Here is a 13,418-nt window from a genome sequence, read left to right as displayed (position 1 = left end):
GCCAGAGGCAACAAACAGCAGGGCAGGTCACCAACAGTCAGCCAGAGGAGAGGATCCGACAGTCCCCAACTGAAGTGATGTACACACCAGCAGCGTGGTGAAGCAGGTCTCCAAGCAACCTCAAGCTTTAGGGACATGATCCACGGGTTGGGTGTCCCATGGGTAGTGTAGCTTGCAAGTTAAGGTAAAGCACTAGCTAAGGCAGTGTTTCTCAACCTGTGGGTCGCGACCCTTTTGGGGGTCAAAAGACCCTTTCACAGAGGTTGCCCAATTCAAAACAGTAGCACAAGTACAGTAGCCATGAAAATAATTTTATGGTTGGGGGTTCACCACAACACGAGGAACTGTATGAAAGGGCTGCGGCATTAGGAAGGTTGAGAACCATTGACCTAAAGCACCCGCATGCTGGTCTGATCACCAGAGAGCTAGAGACACAAGTGGGGCTTGCCGAGCCATTTATCTCTCTGCCCTCTGATCAAAATACAATCTTATGAATCCCACATGTTCCTATTGGCCAGGTGGGCACAATAAACCTACCTATCACAAAGACCAGGCCTTGTCTCTGTGCCGTTGTACATATGTTGTACCTACCCTGTGTGGTACAGTTTCCCCGCTCACTCTCCCCCCTCCTCCCACATCCTCACACTGACCTTCATTTACCCTGCTAGGAGCTGTACGGGCTTCGCACACACACCTCATCTTGTTTAACCATCGTCACAACCAGGTGCGATAGCGCCTCTTGTCCCCATGTACCGAGCAGGAGAATGAAGGTGACAGGTGAGGGAAAACCCCCTGCCTGAGCTCCGGGAACTAGCAAGTGGCAAGGCAGGGAGTGGAATCCCAGCCGTGTCTGTACCCTGAGTTTCAGTTCTGTGCTCTAGCCCTTTTCCAGTACATTGGGGAGAAAAAACAAAAACGAAAAACAAGCTGAACTGAGAATAATTTCAAGCTGAGACTTCCCCCCAAAGGTAACAGATCCCCCAAACGCCTGGCTCTGTGAGTTACTGTTGCTTTTTCTTGAATTCATGGGGTTTTTTTTGACATAAAAATGGGCCTCCCCGTGCCCTCTTGAATGTCACCAAGGACGACAGATGGGAAATCTGGTGGCAGCCTCTGCTGCCCCTCGGAGCTGGCCGACCCCCTCACCCAGGCTGTGGCTCTGACAGCCCCCTGCCCTGGTCATTCTGGAGCCCGCTGAGGAGTGGGGAGGGCCATTCCTTGGATCCTTTCAGAAAAACATCAGCATTCAACACAGAGCAACCCTCAGGACTCCCCACACATCTCTTGGGGAGTAAATTCTTACACGAGCTGGTGCGTCCTCTATAAAAGGTTCACATCAGTGCTTAGGATCTACCAGATGGCTTCAGGAAATGCTATTGGACTCCCACCCACCCGTGCCATTTTTGAAAAAGGAGAGGTAGTTCATGACAGCACCCACCAAGGAGTATGCATCTGTGGGAGGGAAGTTTCAAGGGTGATATAGCTGAAATGTAGTGACTTCATCAGGAGGGCTCAGCTCCCCTGAGCCTTTGTTACTCCCACCCATGCACCTTTGTTTGCTGGATGGGTGCAGGGTGGAGGATGCCTGGTGCGGGAATACAGATTGGGTTATAGGATTGGGTTATAGGACTGTTGGGAGGGAGTTAACAGGGTGAGGTGTGATCGCCATACCACGGGTATAAGCTGTCTCAGAAACAAGAAGTGGAGCTCTCTCCACTGTCCACATAAAAGAGCCCAGGGTAGAGCCCGTCCTTTGGATCCCAAGGTTCCTGCTCAGTGAACCTCCTTGATCCAGGAGATGCCTGAGGAGTGGTGGCACAGAACCAGAGTCCGAACAGTGGATTGTCCAGCCCACAGAGCAAATTAAACGAGTGCTTTGGGGCAAGAAGCTTGGCTCGTGTAGCAGGGTGACCCTGGGACACCGAATTGTGGGCGCTGGAGCTGAGTGCTTTTGGGATGAGGTTTACAGAAGAGCGGGGTGCCCTTTGGGCATGTCTTGGTAGCCCTAAAAGAGCTTTGCCCTATTGCCCCAGCAGGGCAGAGGCCAGGCCAAGAGGCTGAGGGCCAGAGAATCCAGCCTGCGGGCACGGCAGCACAGGAACTGTCCTGATTGAAGAGCTGTATCTGGAGCATTTCTCTCCAGAGTTGAAACCTGCTCACTTCGTAATCATAAATGCCATCTGCGCTCTATGGGATCGTTGGCCCCAGCGAAACAGAGCGGGTGCCGCGGAGGGACAGGACCTGCTGCCTGTCTGACTATTTACAGCTCTGCGGTGGTGGAGCCGCAGGGCAGAGTGACCACGGCACGCCTTGGTGTCACGCAGCAGGCCGGGCCTATGCCATTGGAACCACAGATCTAGTGCACAGTGTGAGCTGACAGAACCCCCCAGAGGATGCGTGATTCTCCGGGAGACCAGGCTGAGAAGGGGCGAGGAAGTGCCACGGTGGTTGAAAGATGTCAAAGCAAGGAGAAAGTCACAAAGTGCCAAATTCTCTGTGGATTGTTCTTTTTTTTTTTTTTTTAAAGGGAATTTCCCTTGGGGAGGAAATAAAGAACAGATCAAACACGCCCAAGGCCTTCAAGACTCGGCTGCCTGCTCTGTGCCTGTGTGAAGGCGCTGAAGAGCCTGTCCAGGCCCCTGTCCAGCTCCCACCGCCACATTCCGACCGTCGCAGGTCTCCTTGGCCGCTGTGACTGCCCCCCTGTCCTTGGATCGCAGGCGGAATCTCTGCCCTCCTGTCCTGCAGACCAATGGCCCACAGTGCCCTGCAAGCCAAGTAACCCGAATGAAGTCTGCACCCCTGGTTCTCCTGCTGGTTTGGAGAGGATCGGGGTGGCCTCCCCAGCACTCTTTGCTGTGTGCAGTGAGCGCTGGATGGTAATGGAGAGGGTGGGTTCCAGCCTGCCCGCAGGGTCCTCAGAAGGAAGGCTTCCACAAGCCCACAGCCCAGGAAGTTAAAAAATTGACTTTGATGTTGGGTGGCTTACTCTGGACACGAGGGCACGAAGCTGTGTGCTTGTAGCCCCAGGACCTCAAAACCCTGTATGTCACTGTTGGTTTGTTAGAAACTGCTCAGTTGAGAGACAATTCACAGACTAGAAAAGGTCCCCTTCAAAGTGTACAATATCGGGCTTTTCACCAGACTCGGAGTTGGGCAAACACCCCCAAAGTCCATTTTCAAACATTTTCATGACCCCCAAAAAGAAATAGTGTGCCTGGGCCTGTCTCCCTGCCCCGAGCTCCATCACCTCCCTCCACAGCCCTCAGCAACCACTACTCTCCTTTGGGTCCCTGTGGCTCAGCCGAGCGTGGACTTCCCAGGAGAATGACATCATCCGGTAAAGGGTAGACAGTGGCCCCCTGTGCTCAGCCGGGCATCTCATGGTCCATCTGAGTGGTGCTGTCTTCAGGACGTCATCCCATTGTCTGACTCAGTGAGACTCCATGGTGAGGAGGGACCACCCTTTACCTTCTCCCTTCCTTAGGAGATGGGTTTTAAGTGCTTCCTGTTCATTGTAAGGAGCCCTGGTGGCACTGTGGGCTGAGCAGCCAGGTCTGCAACACCCCCCACCCCACCCCCACCCCATCCTCCCCAGCTGCCCTGAGGGAGAAAAAGAAGGCTGTCTGCTTCCACCAGTCACTGACTCTGGATGACACTGGTAGAGACTCAAAGGACCCAGGGCTTCCTGTTTCCTGCCTGTAGGTAAGGGAACAATCAACCTGCTTCAGGGCCCCTTACAACCTTTTGCAAACAACGTGCTGGAATGAGGCTCTCCATCATCCACCACCTGTTCCGAATGAATTAGCAAACCTGCCGTGAAAGGACCTCCTTGTCTTCTCGGGATCTCAGGTCGCCTCAACTGGCTTCCTAGACAGGTGCAGAATGAACACATCCCTCCCGGCCTGCCCTCATTTTGGACAAAAGGCTCCCAGAATAGGGGCCCGGGCTTCCTCTCATGCGCCTCACTTTGTGATCCTGCCAAGCCTTTCCTGGGCCGCAGTGAGTCTGGCAGATTGGAGCCACTCTCCCACCCCCCTTGTCGCTTCCCTCTGCAGACACAGATGAACCCCAGAGCCTGCCGGGAACTCGGCACTTCCGCTCAGAGGTGGGGGTTCAAGACGGGTGTCTCATTCTGGCAGTGGAACCCAGAGATGCATCCTTGGAGAACAGTGTCCTGAAGCCCCTTTCCTTTTGGCTCTCGGACAAAAGGCAACCCTAAAGAGGCAGCCCACCCACCCATTCTGCTGTTCAAACAGAGATTTCCTTTATTCTGGCGTGACTAAAAATTGCCATCTTGTCATGGGGCTCCTTGAAAAGAAAGACTCGCGACACACACTTCACCCCTTGGGATGGGAAGCTGATTCGTTCCATTGTGTCTCCCCATTGAGTGGGCGCCCTGCGTGGACACACCAGAGGCCACGCTCGCCCTCACGTTCCCTGGCCTGGTCTTCTGCCCCTGGAGAGAAACGGAAGTGGAGGCAGGTTTTTCCATCTGGAGCAGCTGCCCCTCTCGAAAACGTCTTCAGGGGCAAATCCTGGCAGACCTTTCTGAACTCGTGGCCGGACAGTCGCCCGGTCCAGAGCTGGGACGGCAGAGGTGTGGGCAGGTGTGGGCGTGCTGCCCTCTGGAGGGCACAGTCAGCGAGTCAGGAGGAAGGGATGACTCCTTAGGGCTCTGAGAAGAAATGAAATGCATTCATGCCAACATAGCCCCAAGCGTGTAGAATGCCGCTCCATGGGGTTTCCTTTATCTATTTTAATTATTTTATTTGGTTAGAACAGACATAGCCAAACAGACCAAGTCGACTGTCCACACATAACCATCTGTCACTGGTTACAAACTTGGAATGGGGGAACAGTTTCCCCCTGCTATTCCGAGTCCTGTTCCTCCCTCATTAACATATGAACTTACTGCCCCTCGGGGTTCCCATCGACTGATTGCTACTGTCAATTTATGTCACATAGCTAGTTCGGCTGACCTTCTTTACTAGATTCGGTGAAACTTTTTCACCTCTGTTCTGTTCCTCCACCCCCTTTTGATCAGGATTCTTCTAGTGAATCTTTGTTCAAAAGATTCGATAATGGCCACCAGGGGTAAACTGGTCTGTGGTAAACTGAGGACTTGGTAGAAAGCATTTGACCATATTAATACACTCGCAACCAGGGGCACGGAAAATTAGCCCTATTTTGAGAAAGATTTCCATGGTCCCGAGATAGAAATGTTTTCAAATGGACGTTCTCCAGGCAGAATAACGTGCCCCCCACCCCAACCCCCCACAATAGCTCTCCATCATAGACACATCATTTCTGTGTCTGGCTACTTCACCATGCCTGACCGTTACCTGTAGATAAGAGCAAGCAGGTTCAGCAAGCTAGCTTGATGTCTCTTGCTGATACTGAGCAGAGATTACTACCCCTGGCTTGGGGGGGGGGGGGGTTGTTCAGAGTCAACTAGCACTAGTTCAAGACGCCGACTCGCCTCATTGTCTGTTTATTGTTACCCACTTAAGATATCACCCACTGACTGCCTACATGTTAGCTATAGGGTGTGCATGCCTTATCAAGGATCTGTGAGCCCCATTCTATACATTTACCCTCAATCCTGACATGGGGCGAGGAGCCCCTGTGCCCCATTGTCTGTCTGCCTGTATTTAATAGTTCCCACAATCGCAAAGTCACTCCTGAGGGCCCGTTGGGGTACCCCTGTACCCCAACACTGGTCTTCTGGTGCCCTGGCGAAGGAGGCAGTTGTTCATCGAGGCACCATAGCATCTTGAATGGTTGCCTTTGGGGGGGAAGGATTCCCAAACCTTTCTTCCAAGGCACCTCTGGGTGGCCTCAAACCCCCAACCTTTGTGGTAGCGTGGAGGATCCTACAGCCTTCTGTATTTTGTCTGCGGCTGCGACTCTCAGCTGGAGTCTGGTGGCTGAGGAGGCATTTACCTTTACTGCGTTGCACTCAAGTGGAAGGCCCAGTGTCTGGCTTAGGAACATCAGCCTGGGCTCAGTGCGGGTCGATCAGAGGCAGCAGCTCGCCACAGCGAGAATCTAGTTTCAGACACGCCAACGGGTCCGACCGGGTGGGCCCGATGTTGAGTATGGCGATTGGCAGCTTCTTCTCTTGGGCAGTGAGGATGAACCGATAGCCCGAGTATACCTGCACAGGGAGAACCCAGGTGAGCGCTCTAGGTGCAGAAGATAGAAACCACAGAGGGCTCCTCTCACCCTCCAAAGGGTCAGTTGCCACCCTGACCACAAACGAGATACCTGCAAGGATGATCCCACCACCAAGAGGGCATCGGCTTCTCTGACCCTCTGGTGCACAAAGTCAACCTTGCCCGGGTTCACCGTGTCCCCGAAGAAGACGACATCTGGCTTCAGGAGCCCTCCGCACCGAGCACAGGCTGGGACCTGGAAGCTTTGCACCTGCCCCTCTGTGAGGAAGACATCGCCGTCGGGAGCCAGGCCGTGGGCCTCCGCGCTCCAGGTGGGGTTCAGCTCGGCCATGCGCCCCTGTAGCTGTCCGCGGGCAGTCTGCTCGCCGCAGGCCAGGCACAGCACCCTGGAAACAAAGGAGCAGTCACTGGACGCCCGATGGCCACAGACACCCACCCGCACCCATCTGTCCTCAGCTCCCCATTTCCCCTTCCAAATGACTGGGTGGGGATATGCAAATAGGGTCCCCAGGACTCTCCGGAGGGGACTGGTCAGTTTTACAATCCCACTTGTATACAGCAAGTCATCCGGCAGCAGGAGGAGCAAACGGGAAGAGCCACCGCGGAGCACGTCTGAGATCTCTGTGGAGAAGCAGCCCCAGAGACGGCAGAGACCATGGGACAGAGACAAGCAGCAGGAAAGAGGCTGGCTTTGTAGCGGGGTTGAAGGTGGACACCCTCCCCGCTTCAGGAGCTCTGCGACACTCACTACCCTGAGCCTGGCAGAGGCCAAGCGGCTCAGAGCGGTGTGGCCACCGGCATCGCTGAGAAGAGGTGCTTGGGGTAAAAGAACTGTATCTTAACCTTTCAAGTCGACTCTGGCTCACAGTGATCCTACAATTCGATCCTGGAGACCGAGCAGAACTGCCCCAAAGCATCTCCAAGGCCGTACATCTTTGTTTCTCTCCAAGGCTGTACATCTCAAAGAAGCAGGTAGCCCGTCTTTCTCCCCACGAGCGGCTGTGGCAGGTCCAAGCCCCTGAACCCACTAGGGCGCCTCGCCTTTACTTCAAGGACCGCACAACCATGTGTCCACTCGAGTTGTTCATTGTTCAACACGCGGTGTTCCCAAAACACCACCGAGGCCAGCAGGTCATGTGCGTGTGACGCTAGGATCTGGGCTCCCCTCCCCACGACCAAGCGGGCACACCGATACCCACATACGTAGCAGGCACCCAAGACACTGGCAGACCAACCCACTGGGTCCTTTGAGGAGGATCTCGGGGGCGTGAAGGCAGAGAAACGGTCTCTGCTTAGCCAGGATGGCAGACACAACACCAACACCATCCTGCCCTGCGCGTGTTCATTCCCAGTTTGTAGCGTAGGCTCTCAGCGACCCACTCCCCCCCTTCAGCCCACTGCAGCCCACCAGCACACCAGCCTCCCTCCACGGCCCCGCCTTGCTCTCAGGCACTCTCCGGCCTGGAAGCTGCCTCCGGGGAAGCAGGGCTTAAGTGATGGGGAGTGAATGCCCCCCAGTGACCCTCAGCCAAGGACCCAGCTTCCTGGGCTTTCGGTGAGACACTTGGGAAGGGTGTCCGGACAGTCTCTCAGGCCTTCACCCCAGCACGGTAGCAGTATGGATGCATCAACTCTGGTGCAGGCGCACGATGGAATCGTCGCCTCCTTAAGGAACGATGATGGCATGTGAAGCCCCATCATGGATGTGGAGGGGCACGTTACGCTGAGTGAAGTTGGCCAAACCCAAAGGGGCCGATATTGTTCAAGACCACGATTAGTTGAAAGAAAGGGGGAAAAACTCAAGATACAGCTTTCCATATCAAAAGGGAAACAGACTGCTGGCTACGGGGAAGCAGTAGGCCGCGGGGTAGACGGAGGGTGTGCTAGCTCCTCGGGTGAGAGAACAGACTACAAGTGGGATATTGAAATAAAATAAAGGGGGTGGGGGTGGGGGTAACAGGGCAAGCCACTATGAGCTTCGACAAGCTGTTTTAAGCTGTGGAATGCAGAAGGGATGATCTGATATGTGAACCCCCTCCACCCTACCCCAAACACACCCAGACCTCATACACAATACAAAAGTTTGGAGGGGAAGACAAAAAAATAATAAAAGGCCTGCCGGCATCTCCCCGGCGCCCCCTGCACGGGCACAGGTGTCCCTGGCTCAGACCACGTGGCCCTGGCCCGACCTGTGCATGCACCCGTGGAGCTCGGTCAGGCGCCTGCTCCCCGCCTTCGTGTGCAAGGCATCCACGTTCTGGGTCACCAGCCAGTACAGCTTGCCCAGTCGCTCCCAGTTGCTCAGCGCCCAGTGCGCCGGGTTGGGCAGGTGGGAGGAGAAGCGCGGCCAGCCCACGAAGTTTCGGGCCCAGTAGCGCTGGCGGATGGGCGCACTCCGCACGAAGTCCTTGTGCTGGATGGGCCTGCGGTCGGTGCGAGCGTACAGCCCCACGCCCTCGGACCGGTAGTCTGGGATGCCCGACTCCGTGGAGATGCCCGCCCCGGTCACCACCAAGACCCTCTTGGAAAGGCTGATGAAGCGCTGCAGCTCTTTGACCTTCTCAGGGTCCACAGGGGGACTAGAGGGCACAAATAACCCAGTCGATCCGTGTGCGCCCCGACTGCTGGGGCTTAGGGTGGTCCAGCGACCTGGCGCTGACCTGACAGTCCACCCAAAGCTCATCTTTATTCTAGGAGAAACAAAACAAAATGTATATGTCGGTAAGACTGGTAAAAGAAAAACAAAAAACAACCGCAATTGAGAAACTAGGTTTTCAAACCACAAAGGGCTGTGCATATTTTCAACAACAAAAACTACATATAAGCCAAGCATTAACTGATGGATGGATAAACAAACGTGGCCTGTTGAGATAACGGAATCGCTTCGGGCTGCGAAAAGTATTCCTACCCACGATGGGGTGGATGAATACTGAAATCATTAGGATAAGTGGAGCCCACGGATGGCTGCACTTATATGGAATGCACAGACAGGGCAAATGTCTATGGTCTAGTAGACTAGTGGTTGTCCAGGGTTGGGGTGGATGAAGGCGTTAGCTGGGGGGCAGCAGCTACAGGGTCAAGGGTTTCTCTTGATGGTGATGGAAATAAAGGTCCTGGTGACCCCCTTTCTTCCACCCACCCACAAGCACAGCGTGCTGACAGTCGGTCTTCTCGATGAATCCACTAGGACCTTTCGAAGGATGCGAGGAAATTCAGGAGCTGATCACACAAGCTTGCACTGGACCCTGGGGCTCCAGGTTTATCGATCCAGGAAAACAGACCCCTTGCCAGGGTGATACTAATACACTTGTCCCCGCCCACCCTCTCCACCACCACCCTCAAGGGAAAAGCAAGAGCAAGTGCTCGAGGCACCCCTCAGCCCTCACAGGTAACAGTGGGCCCCAGCACAGTGCCAGGCCCTCTGACAAACCTGAGGCAAGCAAAACCCAAACTCACTGCCATCGAGTCCATGCCACTCATGGCAACAGCCTTGTGGAGCAGGGAGGACTGCCCCTGCGGACTTCCAAGACTATAAAACCCTTTGTGGGAGTAGACAGCCTCATCTTTCTCCCATAGATCGGCTGGTGGTTTCGAACTGCTGACCTTGAGGTTAGCAACCCAATTCCTGAACCTGAAAGGAGGAGGCTGCAAAATGTTCATGGGAAAATGGGATGAAATGATAATGAATGGTCTTGGGGGAAACCCCGGCTCGGTGAGTGGCCAATGGAAAGGGACCCAGGATCACCAGATATTTAGTACCTCGATGCCCACTTTGCAGTAGGACGACAGGGTCTGATCTGTTGAGCAGGGATCTGCACTTGGAAGAATTGATCCAGGAAGGTGCCCCGCTGGCATCAGGGCCCAATCGAATGGGAGATTGAATTGTGCAGCTCAAGGTTTAACTGTGTTCACACAGACTCCTCATACCGACGCTGTCTGGAGAGCTGGGTCACTGAGAAAATTAATCATGATAACATCGCAATCGACTTGTTCCCCAGGGGGTGACTGACAATGCTGTCCTTCTTTATTTATATGGATTTTGCTTTCCGGCTTGCAGTAGTTTGTTTTATCTTTCTTTCTCTCTCTCTATTTATTTATTTGTGTGTGTGTGTGTGTGTGTGTGTGTGTGTGTGTGTGTGTTCTGTTTGGTTGCTGGTTGGCTTATGGCTGCTATTGATGCAGTTGGTCTGATAGAGTTGTGATTTTTCATATGACAACCGCCAGAGTAAACCTGAGATATGCAAACCCCATGGACAAACAGATGGAGGCTGGGCTCCTGCTGAACTTGAGCCCCAACCCAAGAACAGTTAGTTCTGATAACATGGCCCTGCTCCATACTCACCTTCATGAAATGATCACTGAAGATAAGGGTGCTAAGGCAAAGTGTGCTGAAGATAGTAGATGGTGCCCGGCTATCAATCGGAATAGTGTCTGGGATCTTAAGGGTTTGTATTCAAACAAGCAGCCTTCTAAGCAAGGAGTCAACTAGTCCACACAGAAGAAGCACACAGCTTGTGTGATCCAAAGATGACAATTACAAAAACTGAATATGGCGAAGGGAAAAGTATCTGAGCTAAAATTATGAACACCCAAATTGTAGCAGGCGATGGAGGGCAGTGGGAGCCCCAAACCTATCTGCATAGTATCTGGTCAGACTGAGCCGATGGCAGATCCACTCTAGTCACAGGCAAGAGTCTGGAACAGTCTTACTTTCAGGCAGAGAACATTGTAATCTTGATTGTGTGGGATCAAACTAGATACTTGGCTAGTTGACCCCCCTGTAGACCTGACCTGAATTTGTTCTGGGTGCAAGTATCTCTTACTTGTTCCATGACAGAAATTTCTTCCCTGTCTTTTTGAATGTCGAGAGGGGTCCTTTCTTTCTTACTCATTATTTATATTATTATTATTATTATTTTATCCTTAGCACCTTATTTCCATTTTGTTTTTGATTGTTCTGTTGGGTTTCCCAGTGAGTGAAGCACAGGAAGAGCAGATCCATACTGATAATACTGATAATACTGAAACAAGGGTTTAGAGGGGGAATAGGGGTGGGTGATGGGTAGAGGGAGGGGGAAGAAGATTTCAGGAGCAAACAATGAAAGGGGGAGTGGGAGAGGGAGGGAGCACTATAACTGACTGTGAGTGCACAACAAAGATTAAAGGTGATTTAACCATGGAGGGGGGCTGTTCTAAAATTGATGTAGTAATGATTGTGCAATTCTTCTTGATACGATTGGACGACTGAACTGTATGGTATGTAAATTATGTGCCAATAAAACTGTTGAGGAAAAGAAAATGGAATTTTCCCATGAACATCACCCCCCCACACACACACAAACTTTTTGAAGCCCCTTGTCTGGAACGTAGCCTTTGCCAGTTCAACATTATTTGCATATGCGGTGGCAAGCTCAGATTTATTAACCAAAACCTGTATCCCCTGACAAATTCTCCATCACCGTTAGCAGATACTCGGTGCTTCCTAAATAATCTTTCCTTTTGAAGATTATATTGTGGTTGAGATCCTCTAATAGCTTCCACCAATAAAGTCCCTTGTGCACACTGGACTATTTCCGACCAACCTAAGCCCATCTTGTCTTCTGACTCCCTAAGAACCCATCACTGGAGCTCTGCTCCGCTACCACCATCAGCTGACGATGAATTTCCAATGGCCGGTGGTGGGCCTGCCAAGGCTTTCTGTACTGGAGGGAAACTAGATATAACATATACTTTGTAATATAAAGAGAATACATAGAGACCTTGTGATGTAAGTTATATATCGCCCTTATGGTATGCCATGCTGGAATCCAGCTCTTATCACTTTTTTCCTTGAGCACCGCACCCCCTAACATGTATAAGGCGCTGTCCCCTTGCAGGTCAGCTTTGATAGCTACACAAACAAGGCATTGACAGATCGATGCAATGCAGGACCTCTCTAGTGGCACGCACTCCAAGTGGAGACGTTATTTTATGACTGGCTTTCCAGCTCTGAGATCAGTTTCCCACTTTCTCCTTGACATTCCAGCGACACACGTGAACAGCAAAGCAAGAACCTTGTGTCCGGTTCCCCGAGACCAAAGGGCAGGCAAACCCCGCTGAAAACGCACGCGACTACGACGTGCGCGACCTGTTCTCTTCCAGGTCCCAACAATCGGCAAACGGGACAAATCGAACCTCTTACAAGGACTCCACAACTTCTGGAAACCTGCAGCTCGCACAGCACACACTTACCTTGTGGTCCTTCACAGCGGACTGCGAGACTGGCGGACTACAGTTGCATCTTGGGAAATGTAGTTCGCGAAACGGATGCCATTAGGAAAGACTACAAGTCCCACAATCCTCCGGGTTTGCACTTGCGAGGCTCGGATTGGCCAGGGTTAAGTCCAGCTCCATTATTTAAAGTTCTAGTTTAAGAGCGACCTGATACCGAAATCAGAGGCTTTGAACCTGAGTTAGCTGAGGGATTGCTCGCTCTAAACCGTTACGCCTTCGTCTCGCAAAGAGAGAGAGAGCACGTAACCGCTTACCAAAACCCCGAGTCCGAAATAGTAGATCCAAGCCGCTGTGATTTAGGAATTAGTTCTCTCTTAAAACAGAACTTTAAATAATGGATCTCGACTTAACTGTCCTCCAGCTTTCCACTCACCGTGGCACAATCAAGTTCCCGGCCCTCTGCCCAACATCTTAGAACAAGCTAAGCTTTTGTTACACTGTCTAGAGAGAGAGACAGAGAGAGAGTTCTTACAATGGCCTTGTGAAGAAAACGCATTCACGCATCTCAGGAAAACTGAAGCCCAACGTGTGAAGTCTAATCAGTGTCACTAGATTGTGGGTGTGTGAAACTGTTGCATGGTTGAATATGTTTGCACCACAATTAAACAAACAAAAGATTTAACCGACAGAAGTCAAACAATGTGCATGCGGATTAATGTATTTGAACGCCATTGAACTGTACAAATTGAAACTTGAATTGATGTGTTTTGCCGTATTTAACACAAGGGTGAGTCAAAAAGCAGTTACTAGGGGGAACCGATCGCAATGATCTAGGTAAAACATTCCCCTTCCCCCTCAGGGGAACACACAACAGAAACGTGGGTGAAGGGAGACAGCAGACGGTGTAAGATATGAACATTATCATAATTTATCAAGGGTTCACAAGGGTGGGAGGAGGGAAGGAGGGAAAAAAGAGGAGCTGATACCAAGGGTTCAAGTAGAAAGAAAATGTTTTGAAAATGATGA

The 13,418-nt window shown here is 52.1% G+C and overlaps 1 protein-coding gene across 2 annotated transcripts; it reads right to left on the bottom strand.

Annotated features, from left to right (window-relative positions):
• Nucleotides 1-4,245: 4,245 nt before the first annotated feature.
• SIRT4 (sirtuin 4) lies at nucleotides 4,246-9,436 on the bottom strand. Of its 2 annotated transcripts, XR_006680736.1 has the most exons (4): nucleotides 8,369-9,436; nucleotides 6,271-6,565; nucleotides 5,947-6,160; nucleotides 4,246-4,678 (listed from the first exon to the last, which is right to left on the bottom strand). XR_006680736.1 is itself a non-coding variant. In XM_013006444.3 (3 exons), the coding sequence occupies exons 1-3, from the start codon at nucleotides 9,010-9,012 to the stop codon at nucleotides 6,008-6,010; spliced, it is 1,092 nt and encodes a 363-aa protein (XP_012861898.3). In that variant the 5' UTR covers nucleotides 9,013-9,436; the 3' UTR covers nucleotides 4,750-6,007. The 2 variants fall into 2 exon arrangements, 1 of the variants encoding a protein (XP_012861898.3); XM_013006444.3 differs by lacking the exon at nucleotides 4,246-4,678 and having other exon boundaries at nucleotides 4,750-6,160.
• Nucleotides 9,437-13,418: the final 3,982 nt, after the last annotated feature.

The sequence above is a fragment of the Echinops telfairi genome, unplaced genomic scaffold (assembly GCF_000313985.2).
Source record: "Echinops telfairi isolate 266 unplaced genomic scaffold, ASM31398v2 ScPeMD7_7412;HRSCAF=8450, whole genome shotgun sequence".
NCBI lineage: Eukaryota > Metazoa > Chordata > Mammalia > Afrosoricida > Tenrecidae > Echinops > Echinops telfairi.
The sequence above is the reverse complement of the archived record's forward strand: the minus strand, read 5'-3'. Positions and strand labels throughout refer to the sequence as shown.